The sequence below is a fragment of the Pristiophorus japonicus genome, chromosome 1, assembly GCF_044704955.1.
Source record: "Pristiophorus japonicus isolate sPriJap1 chromosome 1, sPriJap1.hap1, whole genome shotgun sequence".
In the NCBI taxonomy this organism is placed as follows: domain Eukaryota; kingdom Metazoa; phylum Chordata; class Chondrichthyes; family Pristiophoridae; genus Pristiophorus; species Pristiophorus japonicus.
This window is the reverse complement of record NC_091977.1, coordinates 249,510,709-249,532,277: the sequence shown is the minus strand read 5'-3', so window position 1 is coordinate 249,532,277 and position 21,569 is coordinate 249,510,709. Positions and strand designations below refer to the sequence as shown.

The window sequence follows — 21,569 nt, the reverse complement described above, 5'->3', positions numbered from 1 at the left end:
CCCCCCCCTCTCCCCATCCCTCCCCCCCCTCTCCCCATCCCTCCCCCCCCTCTCCCCATCCCTCCCCCCCCTCTCCCCCATCCCTCCCCCCCTCTCCCCCATCCCTCCCCCCCCCCTCTCCCCCATCCCTCCCCCCCCCTCTCCCCCATCCTCCCCCCCCTCTCCCCCATCCCTCCCCCCCCTCTCCCCCATCCCTCCCCCCCCCTCTCCCCCATCCCTCCCCCCCCCTCTCCCCCATCCCTCCCCCCCCCTCTCCCCCATCCCTCCCCCCCCTCTCCCCCATCCCTCCCCCCCCCTCTCCCCCATCCCTCCCCCCCCTCCTTCCCCCATCCCCCTCCCTCTCCCCTCTCCCTCTCCCCCATCCCTCCCCCCTTCTCCCCCATCCCTCCCTCTACCCCCCTCCCTCTACCCCCCTCCTCCCCCTCCTCTCGCTGTCAGAAACACAGACACTGACAGACAGAGAATGAGAGACACACAGACAGACAGAGAGATAGAGACACTGACAGAGACACACTGAGGGTGGCATCCCAGCACGCTGTTGGAGGGCTCCCGGTGCTGCAGTCGGTAAGTAGAAACTGTTTTATCTATTGATTTAAAAAAAAAAATTATTTCTTATTAATTTTTTTTGATTGATTTATTGGTTGATTTATTGATGTATTTATCATTTATTATTGATGATGGCTCTTTATTTGTAAAACTGAAGTGTTTAATGTTTGTAAACTTCCCTTTAAACCCCCCCCCCCACCATTCCCTACGCCTGATTTGTAACCTACGCCTGATTTTCTAAAGTGTAGACAAGGTGTTTTCGTGCGTACAAAAATCTTCACTTACTCCATTCTATGTTAGTTTGGAGTAAGTTTTCACCGACGAAACTTTGAAATCAGGCGTAAGTGGCCGGACACGCCCCCTTTTGGAAAAAAAATTCTGTTCCAAAGTGAAACTGCTCTAACTGTCTAGAACTGGAGCAAACTAAATGACGAGAATTCCGATTTCTAAGATACTCCGTTCTACACCAGTTGCTCCTAAAAATCAGGAGCAAATCATGTGGAAACTTGGGGCCTATAATGCAGACAGGGCCTCGATTTAATGTCTCATCCAGAAGCCGACACCTCCAAATGTATTACCTCATCACTAAGGCTTGTACCCAAGACCTTCTGATGCAGAAGCAAGAGTGGTAACATTGAGCCAAGGCTGAAAAGTTATTAAAATTAGGAGGGAAGAGAGCAGGGAAAAGAACAGCAATCAAAAATAACAAATAAGAGAAGGTAGAAATAGATGAGGTTAATATACAAGTTTTTAAAAAAATTACAAAAGGGATCGCATGCAGAAGGATTAAGGGGAAAGAAAATAAATAAAATAACATTGTCAAAATTGTATCAAGGATTGGTGCAGAGGAAGCGGCTCCTGTTTGACCTAACTAGTGATGAGGTACATTTGGACTTGTATCTAATCATAGAGTAGTTGATCCCTGAGTCGCTCAGCATGTAGCTAGAAGGATTGTGGTTCGACCACCAGTTAGCTGGTGTGCTGTAGGGGTACTATATTTGTCCTCCACACCACTGGATCAGGGTAGTCTGGCCCAGCTGGATTTCTGGCACCAGGGTGGTTGGTTGAGTAGGTTGCAAGGGTCTAAATATATTGTCGTCCTGAGAGAGGGCAACATGTTCCATTTCCATTGTACGACTGCCCCTGCGATCAGGTTGCGGCTCAGCACTCCCACTAATTTGCGGGACAGCAGATTCTAGGAAATATGTGAACTGATTGAAGCCTCTGCCCATTCGCTCTACCAGACTGTCCAAGGCGGGGTTGATAATTGAGCCCAGAGCCTGCATGGTCCCAAAATAAGCATCCCTGAGAGATATTACTGGTGTCACAGACTCCTGCTGGGGTTGTCAACTCTGGTTTGATCATGTGACACGGATCACATGGCATTTGATTATGTGACATTTTCCCATTGTTTGCAAATGTTACTGCATTTACTTTAGTTGAGTGTCTCAGCATCACCAAGCCATGAATCAAATATTTGAATTATTGCTTTATAGTGATATGAATAACAATTTATAAATCATAGAAGGAACACAAAACATAGAAAATAGGTGCAGGAGTAGGCCATTCGGCCCTTCGAGCCTGCACCACCATTCAATAAGATCATGGCTGATCATTCCCTCAGTACCCCTTTCCTGCTTTCTCTCCATACCCCTTGATCCCTTTAGCCGTAAGGGCCATATCTAACTCCCTCTTGAATATATCCAATGAACTGGCCTCAACAACTCTCTGCGGTAGGGAATTCCACAGGTTAACAACTCTCTGAGTGAAGAAGTTTCTTCTCATCTCAGTCCTAAATGGCCTACCCCTTATTCTAAGACTGTGTCCCCTGGTTCTGGACTTCTCCAACAACGGGAACATTCTTCCCGCATCTAGCCTGTCTAGTCCCGTCAGAATCTTATTTGTTTCTATGAAATCCCCTCTGATCTTTCTCAACTCCAGTGTATAAAGGCCCCGTTGATCCAGTTTCTCCTCATATGTCAGTCCCGCCATCCCAGGATGGTGAACCTCCGCTGCACTCCCTCAATAGCAAGAACGTCCTTCCTCAGATTAGGAGACCAAAACTGAATACAATATTCCAGGTGAGGCCTCACCAAGGCCCTGGACAACTGCAGTAAGACCTCCCTGCTCCTGTACTTAAATCCTCTAGCTATGAAAGCCAACATACCATTTGCCGCCTTCACCGCCTGCTTCAATGACTGATGAACCATGACACCCAGGTCTCATTGCACCTCCCCCTTTCCTAATTTGCCGCCATTCAGATAATCTGCCTTCGTGTTTTTGCCACCAAAGTGGATAAACTCACATTTATCCACATTATACTGCATCTGCCATGCATTTGCCCACTCACCTAACCTGTCCAAGTCACCCTGCAGCCTTTTAGTGTCCTCCTCACAGCTCACACCGCCACCCAGTTTAGTGTCATCTGCAAACTTGGAGATATTACACTCAATTCCTTCATCTAAATCATTAATGTATATTGTAAATAGCTAGGGTCCCAGCACTGAGCCCTGCGGCACTCCAGTAGTCACTGCCTGCCATTCTGAACAGGACCCGTTTATCCAGACTCTCTGCTCCCTGTCTACCAACCAGTTCTCTATCCACGTTCAGTACGTTAACCCCAATACCATGTGCTTTGATTTTGCACACCAATCTCTTGTGTGGGACCTTGTCGAAAGCCTTTTGAAAGTCCAAATACACCACATCCACTGGTTCTCCCTTGTCCACTCTACTAGTTACATCCTCAAAAAATTCCAGAAGATTTGTCAAGCATGATTTCTCTTTTATATATCCATGCTGACTTGGACCGATCCTGTCACTGCTTTCCAAATGCGCTACTATTTCATCTTTAATAATTGATTCCAACATTTTCCCCACTACTGATGTCAGGCTAACCGGTCTATAATTACCTGCTTTCTCTCTCCCTCCTTTTTAAAAAAGTGGTGGTACATTAGCTACCCTCCAGTCCATAGGAACTTATTCAGTGTTGATAGACTGTTGGAAAATGATCACCAATGCATCCACTATTTCTAGGGCCACTTCCTTAAGTACTCTGGGATGCAGACTATCTGGGATTTATCGGCCTTCAATCCCATCAATTTCCCGAACACAATTTCCCGCTTTATAAGGATTTCCCTCAGCTCCTCCTTCTCACACGACCCTCCGTCCCCTAGTATTTCCGGAAGGTTATTTGTGTCTTCCTTCGTGAAAACAGAACCAAAGTATTTGTTTAACTGGTTCGCCATTTCTTGGTTCCCAAAAGAGTAGAAAGATTTAAGGATAAGTAATGCTTAAATAAAAACGATTTCTGTGATGTTTCTACAATATCGACCACAATGAGGAACACCAAATAAATACCACTGATACAACAAAAACATCGATATAAGTAACTTCTAACTAAAATTTTTGTATCAGTTTAGGAACTTTTACAAGACAAAGCAAGTTTAATAAATAATAAATGAAACCAAAACCAAACTTAACTTAATTCAATTCATTAACTCCCACACCCATACACTGAAGCCCAGCGTCAAAGAGATGAGGCTCAGTTCTCAGAGAAGCATCAAAGCTACTTGACTCCTGGAACAAAGCACATTATACAGCAGCGCACATCACAAGCTGAGATGGACTCTCCTTCACTCCAGTTTGTGTTGCTCTCTTTCTCCATCCCCCAGTTTGTGTTGCTCTCTCTCCCCTCCCCAGTTTGTGTTGCTCTCTCTCTCCGTCAGTTTATTTTTCTCCCTCCCTCCCTCAGTTTTTCTCTCTCCCCAACTGTGTGTTTCTCTCCCTTCCTAGTTTGTGTTTCTCGCTTTTTCCCTTCCCCAATTGCTGTCTTAGGATTCAGAGTTTTCAGGCAATTTTCATGGGCCCTGATGCCATCATGCTCACAACTGGTATTGAAGAAATGATTTCAGCAAGTGGCTGAGTGGGTAGCACACTCACCTCTGAATCAGAAGATTGTGGGTTCATATTCCACTCCAGGGACTTAAGCACATAAATCTAGGCTGACTCTCCAGTGCAATGCTGAGTGAGTGCTGCAGTCGGAGGTGTCATCTTTCGGATGAGACGTTAAACCAAGGCCCTGTCTGCCCTCTCAAGGAGACGTTAAAGATCCCATGGCACTATTTCGAACAAGAGAAGGGGAGTTATTCCTGGTGTCCTGGCCAATATTTATCCCTCAATCAACATAACAAAAACTGTTCATCCGGTCATTACCACATTGCAGTTTGTGGGAGCTTGCTGTGTGCAAATCGGCTGCTGCATTTCCTACATTACAGCAGTGACTACACTCCAAAAATACTTCATTGGCTGTTAAACGCTTTGAGATTGTCCGGTCGTCGTGAAAGGCGCTATATAAATGCAAGTCTATTTCTCTGAATAACAGTGGGATTAGCAGGGCTCAGATAATGTGGTTTGATTGCATCTAGGGGCATTGTGCATGCACGAAACGAGCATACAAGGGCCGTTTCTCCCAAATCATAAACAGCAGTGCTCGGGAGACCAACCGTCCACTCCTGTAGACTCCCACCCAAAGCGGGAGTGTTGGGAACCCTAACTGTTGCAGTGGGGGCTGAACTGCAGCAGCCATTGAGGTGACCGACATGCTCCAGAGAAGCTCCTTGGCTGTCAGTTCAATGCATTCAGCAATTACTGGTGCACAAAAATCATCTTTCTTTTAAACCCCAAAGTCTGCATCTGTGTTGTCCTCAGCAGCATTAAGATATGAACTGGCACGCTGGGTAGATCTTTCCTGAGACTTCTTTGCCACCTCCACTTGCCCATGTTCATTTGTGCTCAGTGAATCACCCGGTGCCACATCGTCCGCATGCCCGACACGAGACTCCCTAAGCAAGTGCTCTACTCGGAACTCTTACGCAGCAAGCGAGCCCCAGGTGGGCAGAGGAAATACTTCAAGGGCACCCTCAAAGCCTCCTTGATAAAGTGTAACATCCCCACCAGCACCTGAGAATCCCTGGCCCAATACCGCCCAAAGTGGAGGAGGAGCATCCGAGAGGACGCTGAGCACTTCGAGTCTCTTTGCCGAGAGCATGCAGAAACTAAGTGTAGCCAACAGAAGGAACGTGCGGCAAACCAGGCTCTCTTTCCCCCCACCCTGCTCCCCCCAACCCCCTCCCTTCAACTACTGTCTGCCCCACCTGTTATAGAGACTGTAATTCCTGCATTGGACTGTACAGCCACCTGAGAACTCACTTTTAGAGTGGAAGCAAGTCTTCCTCGATTTCGAGGGACTGCCTATGATGGTGATTACGCAGTCACCTCAAACTCACTATCAAAGTTACATGGGATGATACTTTCTGGCTGGTGCTTGCAGAATAAGAATGAATAGCGGTGTACTGTCTTCAAGGTTTTCTTATCAGTCTTTCTGGATGTAGCCACCAGATTAACCTAGGAATAGGAAAGTGAGACAAGAGTTAGGATGTAGTTACTGAGGTCAGCAATATTAGATCACTGGTAGCACATTGTACAACCAGATTGCAATGCTTAGCATGCGAGTGTGACTGCAAGAGTTTAATAAAAAGAGAAAAGGAAAGGAAGAAACCAGCACACTGCTGTTTCAAACTTGCAGCATCTCCAATGCTGAGTGCTCTGTGCCTTCCAATGTAGCCATGCATTTCCATAGGTTTTTGCAGAGTGGTTGTCTTCCTTGTCCCCACACCCCTGTTATATGCCAGCTTCCTGCTAGAAGAGTGGAAGCAGGCTAATATGTGCCATGACAAGGATTTTAAAACATGGATGAGGCACCTTATCTTAATAGTGCTGAGACTAATTTAGCTCCTTGACAGGCTATGCAGATGTATGAGAGATGTGATAAGACATATCACCTTGACACTCCTGGTGAGATCATTATATTTCTTAAGACACTGCAACCAGATCCTGCTAAAAATGCTGATGGAGTTAACATGTTGTGCCATGTCTTGCCATGCCCATTCACCAATTTACGGGGCCCAATTTTGGCCATGACTTGCATCAATTTTTTTGGAGTAAGTTGTTTTTTCGGGTGTAAGTTTAAACAATGCCATTTTCCCCCCAAAATTTGTTCCAGAGTAAGTCAGTTCGGTAGGATGTTTTTTAGTTCTTTTTTTTCAAAAGGGGGTGTTCCCAGCCACTTATGCCAGTTTCGGCCATTTATGCCACTTTGGCCAGCTAAAACTTACTCTAAATCCACTTAGGTCAGCATATGTGGCCAGCTCTGAAAAACATTGCGGGCAGTTAAGAATTCGGCGCAGGTTAGTACATTTAAAACACCAACACTTAAAAAACACGATACAAAGCACGAAAATAAGCATTCAATAACAAATAAAAAATAGAAGGAAGCTGAGGACCTGCGCCAAGACTTACAAAGCATTAAACAAACCACAAAAAGTAATAAGCAATCAATCAATAACAAATAAAAAATAGAAGTCCTACCTTTATGCCAGAATCAATTTTTTTTTTAAAGTTCTTTCCCCCCCCTGCCCCCTCCCCGGCCAGCATCAAAACACTCTTTCTCCCCCCACCGGTTAAAACACTCTTTCTCTTTCTCCCCCTCCCCAATCAAAACTCTCAAGCACAACCATCAGTAAATAAAAAATAAAACTGAAGTCTTACTTCGGCCCGGGAAGTCAGCGAGCCGGCCGGCTGGTGTGGGAGGCCACTCGGCCGGGGATAGGGTGTGGCAAAGATCGGGTCCTGCTCACAGCCCGCAGGACATGCTGGGAGGGCAGGAGCATGCGCGCAGCTGCCGGCAGTGCTTTCTGCGCTGGCCTGTTGCTCCGCCCCCCACTTCACTAGCTAGGCCACGCTGGGACATCAGAGAGCGGGCAGGACGGAGCCCCTTTTTTTCGGCGACATTTCCAGCGCCCAAAGTCAACGCATTTTAGGTAAGTGCGCCGAAAAAAGTGGTTGGGGAAAATTGGGCCCAAGGTACCCATCTCCCATCCTTTGGAAAGAAAAGAGCCTTGCCGTTGTTCACTGACTTTTCCCACATCTCAGGATTCATCTGAAAACCATGGGGCCCTGCTGGAGCCCACGATTTACACTGATATCTTTCTGAAGCTCCACGGTATTATTTCTTTCTCTCTATGCTGCTGCAGACCTTTGAGATCCTGCAGCAGCGGCTGATTTCCTAATCGATGAGCTGCCTATGCTGACCATGTTTTATGCTGACAGCTCGTCTCCACTGTGCTAATGAGAGGTGACCCAGAAACTGGGATGGTCTCCTACCAACTCATCTGGGTGGCTTCTGTTCTCGCCTTGCCCAATTCCTGGCCATTTTTTACTGGAAGATCAAAATTGCTCCCATTATATCAGACAAAGATCTAGATTTATTAGCATTAATAGAAACATGGCTGCAAACTGGCCCGGTGTGGGGAAAAACAAAAATATTGGGTATACAGGTAATATTTTTAGGAGTTTAAAATAGGTAAGAAAGAAGGAAGAGTGGTAATATTGATGAAGGGATGAATACGTGCTGTGAAGAGAACAGATGTATCAAAAATGATTACATTAGTAGGGTTGTACCACAGACCACGAATTGTGGGAAAGGACTCCTGTGGACAGCTCAGGGAGATAAGTAGGAATAACAAAATTATTATCCTAGGTTAATTTAATTATCCACTCATGATTGGGACAAGGAAGGAATAAATGAAGAAAAAGGACAGGAATTCCTAAAATTTGTGCGGCACTCCTTCCTCAAGCAGTATGTGCGCTGCTCTGCTGGACAATGAGCTGCTCTGCCCCTCAATCCATTCAAATATAAATTAACCTGTTCCAGCCAAAGTGCCCTTTCCCCATCTGCTACTATTGCCTGCTGATGTTCAGGACTGTATTTCAGTGCATTGCCAGCTTCTGAGCTTTATTCTGCTGCTATGTGCAGAAATCTGCTTTCTCCTTGGCTAAATTCCATTTCTCTGCTGGCTTCTGTACTTTGCTGTGAACTCCATCGTCACCACCACTTTTTAGTGAGACTGTAGAGGGAATTTTAACTCCCTCCACCTGCCACAAACTGGTTGGAGCAGGAATTAAATCCAAGTGGACTTGCTCTTTTTGTCCCACCGAACAGCAATTTTAGTGCCGTTGTTCTCTATAGCGGTTGTGCCTCATGAATTAATGTAAATCAGGGGAGTTAAAATTCCTCCTTGTATTCTGTGCTGACTGCCTCTATTTTTACTCCATGGCCTGTTCCTGTGGGCTCAGTTTTTCTGCTGGGACTTTTCACTTCATGAGGTGCTAGCTCTGGTCTGTTCCCACTAGTTTTTATCCTGCTCTGGACTATGCTCCTATCTGCTGAGTGATCTCTGCTTGGCCGCAAACCATTTGATTCCCCTGGTCGTTAACTTTGCTGTGCTGTACTTGTGCTTCAGAACTTCTTTATCATCCATCACTGGTCTGGATGGACTGTCTGCTCAAGAATTTGCTGCTACTTCTGATCTTGGGTGCTCCACACCTCCTTAGAACTGTTCCTCAGGCCAGCTCTCTCATCTGCACTAATTCTGTAAATCATATCACCAATTCCTGGCTCCCTGGACTTTGCTACCGTTGGTCCTCAGGTTTCACTCTCACTGCTTTTCACTTTTCTGGTCTACTGGATCTGTTCATGCACACAGCTAACACTTGAGGCCACTAACACCTCTACTGGATCCTTGGATCACCCTGAGCTGGCCCGTGGTTGACTCTTGCCTCCTCCTTAGCCAACTCCAGCAGTATGCTCACTGATGCTCTGCCCTGTGAACGGCTCCTAAATCTACTCCCTCTGCACAATTGTTCCTGAACTGTTCCCACTAAAACAATTGCACTTATGAACTCCCAACTGTCCAGCCTTTGGACCTCCATTCACTATGACAGTTCTATAGCTACCGATCTGCTCAGTCACACCCTCCCCACCACCTTTGGTGCACTAGTCCATGTTAAAACAATTACTCTCTCTCACCCTGGCCATTCCCCCTGGTACAGTCCTGATCTTAGCTCCGTTAAGTTGAAGGGACACAGACTTGAACAGTTATGGTGGACAACTGGTTTAGCCATTCACCACCAGATCTGGCTGGACCACATAATGCACTATCGGGTCCTGCTGTCATAGAAACATAGAAACATAGAAAATAGGTGCAGGAGTAGGCCATTCGGCCCTTCTAGCCTGCACCGCCATTCAATGAGTTCATGGCTGAACATGCAACTTCAGTACCCCATTCCTGCTTTCTCACCATACCCCTTGATCCCCCTAGTAGTAAGGACTTCATCTCACTCCTTTTTGAATATATTTAGTGAATTGGCCTCAACAACTTTCTGTGGTAGAGAATTCCACAGGTTCACCACTCTCTGGGTGAAGAAATTCCTCCTCATCTCGGTCCTAAATGGCTTCCCCCTTATCCTTAGACTGTGTCCCCTGGTTCTGGACTTCCCCAACATTGGGAACATTCTTCCTGCATCTAACCTGTCTAACCCCGTCAGAATTTTAAACGTTTCTATGAGATCCCCTCTCATTCTTCTGAACTCCAGTGAATACAAGCCCAGTTGATCCAGTCTTTCTTGATATGTCAGTCCCGCCATCCCGGGAATCAGTCTGGTGAACCTTCGCTGCACTCCCTCAATAGCAAGAATGTCCTTCCTCAAGTTAGGAGACCAAAACTGTACACAATACTTCAGGTGTGGCCTCACCAAGGGCTTCCTGTTTGGCTCAGCATCTATTCTTTCAATTATGCCTCTGTGAAGTGCCTTGGAAAGTTTTTCAAAGCCTCTCCACCACCCACAAGGCACAAGTCAGGAAAGTGATAGAATACTCTCCACTTGCCTGAATGGGTGCAGCTCGACACCATCCAGAACAAAGCATTCCTCATGATTGGCACCTCATCCATTAGTTTAAACATTTCCTCCCTCCAACACTGGCGCAATACATATTATCTACAACAAATCACCAAGGCTTCTTCGGTAGCACCTCCCAAACCCACGACCTCCACCATCTAGAAAGACAAGAGTAACAGGTGCATTGGAACACCGTCGCCTCCAAGTTTCACATCCTGAAGACTGATAAAAAAAAAATACATGCATTTCAGGGTTCTATTGAGGGTGGATTTGTGCTGGAGGATTGGCGAATGACCAATGGCCCATTTAAAAAAAATTAAGACAGAGCTAACTCATGTGATTGCAGACCAGTTAGTTTACCAACTGTGGTAAGGACATTTTTTTACCTTTTTAACTAATTAATAAATCGGCACCTATCTAGATGAAGGAAAAATAATTGGGACTTCTGAAAGGAAGATCATGCTTGATGAACCTTGTACAGTTCTTTGAGCAGCAAACACATATGGTGATGGGGAAATTGTAGTCTTTCACAAAACCTTTGACAAGGCACCACACAGGATATTATTGAAGAATATTAAGGGGTAAGGAATTAGGAAAACTATTGCAGAATTGGATTAAAAACTGGTTAGAAGGTTAAAAACAGAATAAGAATTAAGGATAGTTTCTGAGAGCGGTTGGAAATGGGTAGTGGTGTCCCACAGAGTTTTGTTCTGGACTGCTTCAGTTCACTGTGTACATCAACAATTTGGATATGGAGCCGGCGCCAACCCAACCTGGTTGGAGACACCAGCAACACTGGAGATAAAAGCAGCTAGCCACCGTAGGTAGCAGCACGAGCTGTCCAGAGAGAGGGACAAAATTGAAGTGTGACGTCATCAGAATCCAGGTAGCTGATCAGCTGTGTATCTCAAAGCGAGGTGGGGGCCCAGGAGTGAGGTAGGGGCCCAGGAGCGAGGTAGGGGCCCATGAGTGGTGCAGAGTGGACCAGCAGCCGGGTCGGGGCCCACGGAAGGTGCAGCACAGGCCAACATCAAGGTCAGGAGGACTACAATGCATTCTATGAAACCCAGGGAAAGAGGACCTGTGAGAAGGAGGGAGGGGGACAGTACTAGGCCTATGCAGCAGAGCCTGGTCTCCAATTGTCTTGGATCCCTTTGCCATTGGACAGACCTTGCTCTGTCAAGCTTGCGTGGTAGCTGGTGTGCAACGGCTACCCCACGATAAAATAATTCACCAACATGTTCCACCCTTTAAAATAAAGTCCGGGACCTGGAATGTCAGTACCCTCATGGACAACCCCAACAGTGACAGACCGGAACGCCGTACTGCTATCGTTCCCTGGGAACTCAGATGTTTCGACATAGACATCGCTGGTACCTAAGCGAGATTCAGCGGGCAGGGGAAGGCCAGCTCAAGGAACAAGGTGGTGGTTCCACCACCTTCTGGAAAGGTAAACCAGAAGAAGAACGCCGTCTCCATAGCTTTACCATAAAAAATGAGCTAATTGGGCGTCGCAGAGATTCCCCTTGCAGATTAAACGAATGCCGAATGACTCTTCGGCTCATCCTAGCCTGGAACCAGTGTGCTACAGTCATCAGTGCGTACACCCCAATGCTAGAAGCTACAGACGAGACCAAAGAGGAATTCTACTTCATGCTTGAACAATCCCTGTCCTGAGTTGGAAAGGGCACAGACCTCTGGGAAGATGTGATCGGTAGAGGCGGGGTAGGGAAAACCAACACCAACGGAATCCTCCTCCTGACGACGAAATGCTTAGAACATGGCCTCATCATAACGAACACCTTGTTCCGTCAGAGAGACAAGTACAAGGCTTCATGATAACACCCTCGCACCAAGCACTGGCATCTGCTAGAGTACGTCATCGTCCGAGCGCGGGATCGCAAGGATGTCAGCATCACCCACGCCATGACGGGTGCTGACAACTGCTGGACAGACCACCGCCTAATCCGCTCTGTCATCTCCATCAGTGTAGCCCCAAAACAGCGGTGGCAACAGAAATGATGCTGCAGGAAAATCAACGCCGGAGCACTCAAAGACCCTGCTAAGAAAGCCGTATTCAGCCAGCGATTCACAACCAACCTGATTCCTCCCAGTGATCCAGAGATGCAGAGTGTCCATGGCACCTGGTCTGCCCTCAAGGCCTCCATAATTAGCACCTATGAAGAGACACTTGTTCACTCGACCAGGAAACACCAAGACTGGTTCGACGAGAACAGACCAGGAGCTAATAAGCCGCAAGCACATGGCATTCTTGTACTGGAAACATCAACACAACTCGAGAGCAAGAAGGCAGATCTACAGACGTCTGAAAGCCAAGGTCCAACAAAAAACTCGCGACCTAAAGAACAGACGGTGGGTGAAGAAAGCACAAGAGATCCAGCAATTTGCCGACAACCACGATGTGCTTAGATTCTTTAGTGCAGTCAAGACCACCTGCAGCCCAAGCATCCAAGGTCCTACTCCACTGCTGGCCAAGAATGGAGAGGTACTCATCAAGGACAGAGAGGCAGTCAGTGCCTGCTGGAAGGAGTACTTCAAAGATCTTCTTAACCGAGACTCTGTCTTTGACGTGAGTGTCCTCGACTCCATTCTGCAGCATGCTACCCACCGCTACCTCAGCACAACCTCAGCCCGGCATGAGGTTGAAAAGGCCATCCGACAACTGAAGAACAACAAGGCCTCAGGAGCAGATGGAATCCCCGCCGAAGCACTACAGCATGGCGGAGAAGCACGATCGGTGTGAATCCATGAACTCATTTCTCTTATCTGGAAGGAGGCGATCATGTCAGGGGATCTCTGACGCTGTAATCGTGACCATCTTCAAGAAAGGTGACAAGTCAGATTGTGGTAATTACAGGGGAGTTTCCCTGCTATCTGCCACAGGGAAAGTAATTGAAAGAATCCTCCTCAATTGCCTTCTCCCAATGGCTGGAGAGCTCCTCCCAGAATCGCAAGCCGGTTTCTGCCCACTAAGGGGCACAATGGACATGACCTTCATCGCGCATTAAATTCAAGAGAAATGCAGGGAACAACACCAACCTCTGTACGTGGCCGTCTTTGACCTCAAAAAGGCCTTCGACATTGTCAACCATGAGGGATTATGGAGTGTCCTCCTCAAATTCGGCTGCCCTCAAAAGTTTGTCACCATCCTCCACCTGCTTCATGATCACATGCAAGCTGTGATCCTACCCAATTAATCCACCACAGACCCAATTCATGTACGGACCGGGGTCAAGCAAGGTTGTGTCATCACACCAACGCTCTTCTCGATCTTCCTCGTTGCAATGCTCTATCTCATCCTCAGTAAGCTCCCCGTTGGTGTGGAGCTATTCTACAGAACAAACGGGAAATTGTTCATCCTCCTTCACCTCCAGTCCAGATCCAAGGTCGTCCCATCCTCTGTCACTGAATTACAGTATGCAGACGACGCTTGTGTTTGCACACACTTGGAGGTCGAACTCCAAACCGTTGTCAACACCTTCACTGAAGCATACAAGAGCATGGTCTTTACACTAAACATCCATAAGACAAAGGTCCTGTACCAACCTGTCCCCGCCACACAATATGCCACCCTGATTATCAAATCCATGACAAGGCCTTGGACAACGTGGACCATTTTCAATACCGTGGGAGCCTACTGTCAACGAGGGCAGACATGGATGACGAAGCCCAACACTGCCTTCAGTGTGTCAGTGCAACCTTTGGTCGGCTGAGGAAGAGCGTGTTTGAAGACCAGGACCTCGACCTCAAACTCGGCACCAAGCAGTAGTGATATCCGCCCTCCCATATACTTCAGAGACATGGACCATGTACAGCAAGCACCTCAAAACACTAGAGAAATACCACCAACGCTGCCTCCGCAAGATCCTACAAATCCATTGGCAGGATAGGCGCACCAACGTCAGTGTTCTCGCTCAGTCCAACATCCCCAGCATCGAATCATTGACCATGCTCGATCAGCTCTGATGGACGGGCCACATTGTCCGCATGCCTGATTCAAGACTCCCAAAACAAGTGCTCTACTCGGAGCTCCAACACAGCAAGCGAACCCCAGCTGGGCAGAGGAAACACTTCGAGAAAACCCTCAAAGCCTCCTTGAAAAAGTGCAACATCCCCACAGAAACCTGGGAATCCCTGGTCCAAGACCGCTCAAAGTGGAGGAGAAGCATCCGGGAAGGTGCTGTACACCTCCAGTCTCCTCGCCGGGAGCAAGCTGGAAGCCAAGCGCAAAGAGTGGAGGGAGCGCACAACAACCCAAGCACACCACCCACCCTTCCCTTCAACCACCATCTGCAGAGACTGTAGGTCCCATATTGGAATCATCAGTCATCTGAGAAATCATTAGTGTGGAAGCAAGTCATCCTTGACTACGAGGGACTGCCTAAGAAGAAGAGAAGGATATAGAACTAGAGGAAGTGGTGTCAAAATGCGAACACTATATTAAAATAGGAGGTGTACTAAATAATTCTCAATGTAAGCTGTAAGGGCACATTGGTAAGATGATGGAATGGGACAAAGTCGCAGATGGAATTAAATTTTACTAAGTGTGACATTTTGGTTTAAAAAAAAAATGAAACTAATAATTATACTTTGGGGGAAGTTTGGGAGTTCAGATGTACAAGACATTAAAAGCAACACATCAAGTGGATAAGGCTGTAAAAAAACATAATGGAATATTGGGTTTGATGGCAAATGTATTGGGGAACAATTGGCTAACCCTCTGAAAACAGGTGTGGGTATCACGGTACTCGATTAACCTGTGTCTGTCATCGTGTTGCAGGCAGCACGTTAAATTCCTGTTGCCTGCTGCTTTACATGATTGCTGCATCCAGCTATACACTATCCACACTGTTCATTGGCTGCACGCATTTGCAGGGGGGCCCAAAATTGCGAGTGGCTAGTGCTATTTAAAGGCCGCCTGCGCCTCTTAAAGGGGAGGTGCATTGTGGCTGCAAGAATTGGTGGGTGTCAGTTGAAAACTGAATCTGCTGTAATACTTTGAGAAATGGCTGAACATGTGAGAGAGAGTGCACCAAGCTTTTAAGAAACTTCACAGGAAACCTTGGTGGAACAGGTGGAAAGATTGAGATGTGTCCTCCAAACAGATGCTCAGGAGGCAGTGGGAACAAGTAGCGATGGACGTGAATGCCAAGAGTGCTGCTTCAAGTACATAAATGCAGTGCAGGAAAAAGTTTAATAATCTCACACAAATTCATCTTCAAATGCTATATCCTACCAACTGCACCACTAGTCTCATCCACTGTTCAATTCACTCCCCTATCACTCACCTACCAACAATCTGTATCAATCAGTACTCAACCCTAAAATGTATATGCTTTACCTCATCCTCACATACTTAGCACTGTTGCAAGCCTTTTACCCACAACCTACTGGCAGCTATTCAACCATGTCAGCCAAAGCACCCATACATATTGCAGGACACTCACTGACACATTTCCCACATTCTTGCAGAAGAAGGTGGCGCATTTCTTGCAGGAGAAGCAGGCAACAGCAAAGAACTGGAGGAGCACTGACACGCCTGCATGTTTTAACACCTATGGAGGAGACCGTGCTGGCCATCATGGGAAGAGGCATTACTGAGGCTGTGGCCACTGGTGGGGCTGAAGCAATGGATGATGAGGTATCTGCATAGCTAATCCTCCTTCTCTTATCCCACTTCTCCCTCATCCTGCAATCTCTTCTGACTTAGAAACTGCAGGTGGAGTAAAAAGGTACTATCTCCTCTCCCCTCACCACAACCCAACCCTTATCCCTTTTTCATTTCAGATATCCAAGCACTGGAGTCTTCCCAATCAGTGGAGGAAGAAGAAAGTGAAGATGAAGAAGAGACAACATCACATGATCTTACACACTCAGCCACTAGCTCGGAGACTGACGCTGTGCATATTTTAGAGGCTAGGATAGAGACGGGATCTTCGCGTGGCGAGACATAAGTGTGCAGGAGCCAAGGTGGGGAAAATGGATACTTGCCGGAGGGGGAGGTCGCACACTAGTTCTGCTGCAGAGGAGTCAGTTGCGGACTTTGATGGGACACGCTACAGAAGAAGGCTTAAAAGCGTACATAACTAAATGCTTGTTGCACTGGAAAGCCTGCCAGAAAGTTGCTCTCTCTATGTCAAGGAGCATGGAGGAGTGCAGCACCAAATATCTTCACTCAAAAATGTTTTGAATCTTTGGAATTCTCTACCCCAGAGGGCTGTGGATGGTCATTCATTGAGTATATTCAAGACAGAGGTTGATTCATTTTTGGTCATGAAGGGAATTAAGAAATCTGGGGAGAGTGCGGGAAGATGGAGCTGAGGTAAAAGATCGTGATCTTGTTGAATGGCGGAGTAGGCTTGAAGGGCCAAATAGCCTACTCCAGCTCCTACTTCCTATGTTCTAACTTGGCATCGGGCTTTGCGCAGAGCTTGGAGCCCATCCTTTCCAACATGGAATGGGTGGTCACCTCCAACAGCATTCCTGTGGATCCCAACATGATGGTGCATCTGATGATTGATGTCTCTGCCTCCTTTGCAGCACAATGAGCCTCCATCAAAGATCTAAGTGCTGCAGTGGAAGCTCAGAATGCTGCCTTGCAAGCTCAGACTGCTGCTATCATGGCTCAGGATATCACTGTTTACAGGGGCTACCAGGGTGTTACAGCAATCTATCAATCTATTCCACAACAAATCAGTAGGATTGCTAAGGCACCACCCAGGTGAAGTGCCAGTGGCTCCATGGAGCACAAATCTTCTTTCCTCTCTCAGGCTGACAGCATTTGTGCTCCCATCTCTGCCATTCTGCCAGTGCTCTTGCTGTTGCCTGTAACCCAACCAAGGCTGAAATAGTGCAGTCCGAAGCTCGAGCTTCTAGATCCAGAGCCAGTCAAGGTCACCCTCCAAGGCCCTCTGCAGTCTCCTCAATTGGAGGTTAGTGGCCTACCACCACCTGCCCCCGTCCCCCCTCCCCCCATGCTGAAGCCATTGGGGAAGCAGCTCGTAGCACCATTAGGAGAGGCAAAGGCACAGGGAAACTGTACACTGTAAACTGTGAGATGTTGCTTATATCTCGAGCAGCAGCCTGGAACGAGCCAGATACATAAAAGTTAAGAGCCACAGTCACCTTGACAGCCACTCAAAATGTGGACCTTTTTCTTTTGTGAAGTTGCAGTGATGGCTGCAGCAGTTGGCAGATTTCAGTCACAATCTCTTTAGTGAAGCGAAGGTATCTTGCTGAAGTTGAATTAAGACCCTCGATGGATAAGTCCTCCTGCTGAGAACCCTTCTCCCCCTTCTCCTTTTCCCTCTTCTAACAGCGTGTCTACATAGTCTTTTCATTCTCCCAGTAATGCTCAGTTCCAAGAGGACATCCTACCAGGCCACCCATGTCTGGAAACAACTTGTTTCACCACAAGCTTTTAAATGAACAAAAAATTACTTCAGCACCAGCCAGATCACTCCCTGTAGACTATTGAAGGTTTCGGCAAGCATAGGAATGCTCCAAAAATGCATATAATTGCACCAGCAGGGAGAAGAAATAAACCAGTAACTAACCTGTAAGTAGTTCATGATCCCTTTATATAGCATTAGTGGGGTGACCATTATGCCGTTTAACGTAGTGTTCAGCTGTGCAGTGCAGGCACCAATCAGCGTTGCATACTGATTAACATCATAATCAGCCTGCTCTGCATGCTGCTGGTGGTCATTGGGCATGTGTATGCAAACCCCTTTACCAAGATGGCGTCTGGCCCACTTTCCATCAGAAGTGGGCGCGCGCATCTCAGATGACATTTCCGAGAGTTCGTAGACCACATAGTGCCTAAATAAACAGACGCTACAGAGCCCAATTTCTCCCCTAGAATATAACAGTTGAGGTTTAATAGTGAATCTATATAAAAACCTTAGTAAGACCATAGTTGAAATACTATATGTAGTTTTGGGCTGCACACTATTAAGAAGAATGTTGAGGCAATAGAGATGGTACAGTGCAGATTCACAAGGATGCTACCTGGTATAAGGAAATACAAATACGAAAAAAGACTTGAAAAATTGGGGCTGTTTTTGGTTGTGAAATTATGGGGTGGTTTAATGAAAGTGTTTAAAATTATGAAGTGGGTAGGCAGGGTAGATAAAGACTGTGTGAGAAGGGAATAGAGGGATATCAGGGTAGGAAGAAGTAATTGGGGTGGGAGGAGACTCATCTGGCATATAAACGCCAGCATAGACCACGTGGGCCTAGTAACCAGTTTCTGTGCTGTAGATTCTATGTTTAAGGGGTCGAGATGAGAGGGACATAGATATAAGATTAAATCTAAATGATGTGGGACAAAGAGCAGGAATTTTTTTTGAGTTATTGATTGAAGCAGAGACCATGTCAACAGTTAGGAATCCTCATCATCATCATAGGCGGTCCCTCAAAACGACAATGACTTGCTTCCACGCCAAAAGAGGATGAGTTCACAGGTGTTCCAATGAAGGACCTAAAATTCCAGGTCCTGAACTACATCCTGAATGGTGGAAGATGCCTGTGTGTGAATTTTTTAACGTGTGATGGCCGTTGCACATCAGCCACCACACAGGCTTGACAGAGCTAGATCTTGGTCCAGTGGCAAGGACGTCCAATCACGTCCCTCCAGTCTCTCGTCGCTCCTTCGCCCCGACCTCGCCGCTCCTGCTGTAACTGTCCACACTCCAATCACTGACCTGGATCTTGATGACGTCATTTATCGTTGCTGTCGCAGCTCGTGCTGCTCCCTGGAGTAGTACGCCTCCACGCTGCTCCCAGGGCCTCCGCTCGCCGCTCCTTTTATGGCCCCGACCTGCCGCTGGTGTTCTCCCGCAGGTCGGGGCCTCCACGCTGCTCCCAGGGCCTCCGCTTGTCGCTCCTTTTATGGCCCTGACCTGCTGCTGGTGTTCTCCCGCAGGTCGGGGCATCCAAGCTGCACCAGTTAGGAATAGATTAGAGATGGTTGGAGGAAAGGGGATTAAGGGATATAGAAACTGGGTGGGACTATTTCTTAAGTGAAGGATAAACATCAACATGGACTGAATGGGCTGTTTCCGTGTTGTAATTCTTATGTAAGTTAAAGTGTACAAAATTGTTCATTGTCAATTGGTGTCACAAGTTTGAGGCATAGCTATGTAGCAAAGGACTGATTTCAGGTGATGTTTGATTATCCACACAAATAATTTTGGAATCTCTGAAAGCATGTGTTGTTTTGGTTCTACAGGTTTCTGAGCGTCTGTTCCAGTTCAGGAAAATTGCACAACAAACAGTTAAGATTGCCTGCTGCACAGCCTTACTGGAAGCTGGATTTATACCAGATGACTATTTGTCTGAGATACGAAGTGCAGGTACTGATTGGATTGTAATGTGCAAGTGGGTTTATATGTGCAACTGAACGTGTGTTGTTGTTGAAGTCCACAGCCTACTTAAATTGTGATACTGTACTCGTATCCTCACATAAAAACGTGAGACTATATTGACAAGGAATACTTTTGGCAAGTTCTACCTGTGTTGTTTTCTTCAGTTTTTTTTTTAAGTCCAAGGGCTGAATTTTCTCCACAATTCTGCGCCATGTTTTTGGCCTACGCTGTTTTTTTTGGGCCACTAAAACATTGGACGCACCTCTTCAACTGCGCCAAAAATTGGCCATGTGGAAAATTGAGCCCAGTGATTTAGACTCTACATATACTCCATAAATAAACTATTTTGCATTCTCTTATGAAAACTTTCATCATAAACTTTCTACTTTTGGGATAAATGTTTATTTGTTTATATAATTTGAAAAGCCTAACTTACTTTTGCACTGCATGATTTTCCGATTTATGTGTATTACTGCGAATAAAAATTGTACTGACTTACAGACATTGGTGATTCCAATATCCTGCATTCTGCTATTGCCACTGAGATCCTTACGGAGACATCTGACAAAATAAACTATACAGGACAAGCGAACAAGAGATCTCATTGCAGGAGGTTAACCTGGTTAGTGTTAACTTTTAAAAGCTCTGTTTTACTTATCATTAACTGCTCAAGCTAAATTTCACTCTTTTCTGCTTCTCCTTTATAGTTTCATCCGCCTTACTGATTACCTCATAGTCAACACACTGCACGTACTCACTGTGAATTCCATCACAACCTTGTTCAATCACCTATCAGAGAAGCTGAAACACACTCCAGAGGACGAACTGATTAGAATTTGGAGCACTGTGGACAATGAAAAGGAAGTCGAGTTGGAAAAAAAGGTAGACATACTTTCGGAGATGAAAAATGATATAATGCTAAAAAATATCCTTTAGAGGTTGATCTAATTGTACGTTCTTGCTGAAATTTTATCGACATTTCAGGCTATTTTCCATGACGTGCACATCAGGTCTGGGTACTGCATGCAATGACTGCCACGTTTCCACATTGTATTGTTTGTGATACTCATCATCACTAAATGCACTTCGATCTAAAGAGGAACAGGGAAGATATCACCTCATGAGATCAAAGTCTTTTGACAACCACACATTATCATTACATTTATAGCCAAATTATTTATTTAAACATTTTCACAACACATCTATTTGTGTGAAGTATTTTAATAAAATATTTTCATATATTTATGTATTGTTCTTCTCTTTCTTAGTCAATTGCACAAATGGCTGCTGCCAACCTTGTTGCTGTTCAAGATACGCAGGGTGAAGATCTTGAGGATGAAGATCTCAATGATGAAGATCTCCAGAATAAAGATCACCAGGATGAAGAAGAAGTTTTTGTACCAATGTTTCTTGTAGACATGATATTACCATATCAAGATTTGCAGTTTCGTCCTGCCATGGGTCAATTTCAGGTTTGTCCAGAACATATCATTTTAGTTTTTTTTCAGCTATTCATGATGTTGCTAATATTTCTTTCTTAGTCACCTGAGAAACATGAATCTTTCCTTAACAGTTTATCTTCACAATGAATTTGTCACTTCACTTGCTCTAGACAATTCCCCGATGGGTTCAGTTTCTCAGCAGGGGAATGATTTGCGAATTGGAGAAAGGGCAAAAAAATGAAACCAAAAAGACTGTATGGGAGAATAAACAAACTTGACTACCAACCAAAAATTTACAAAGAAACAAAAAATTCAATTTAAGAGGGCATTCAAAACAAATTGCTTTTCAAGTCTAAATCTTAAAATTGTTTTTAAGTTAATTAGTACATTAGTGTTA

At 46.0% G+C, this 21,569-nt stretch overlaps 1 protein-coding gene across 2 annotated transcripts in view; it reads left to right on the top strand.

The window, feature by feature from the left end:
• The window catches only part of dnah6 (dynein, axonemal, heavy chain 6), a 669,683-nt gene that overhangs the window by 61,367 nt on the left and 586,747 nt on the right, over positions 1–21,569 (top strand). For both annotated transcript variants that reach the window (XM_070888374.1, XM_070888373.1), the window contains exons 6-9: positions 19,595–19,718; positions 20,232–20,352; positions 20,438–20,612; positions 20,999–21,202. In XM_070888374.1, the coding sequence (XP_070744475.1) occupies positions 19,595–19,718; positions 20,232–20,352; positions 20,438–20,612; positions 20,999–21,202 (624 nt within the window). The remainder of the gene's footprint in view (positions 1–19,594; positions 19,719–20,231; positions 20,353–20,437; positions 20,613–20,998; positions 21,203–21,569) is intronic.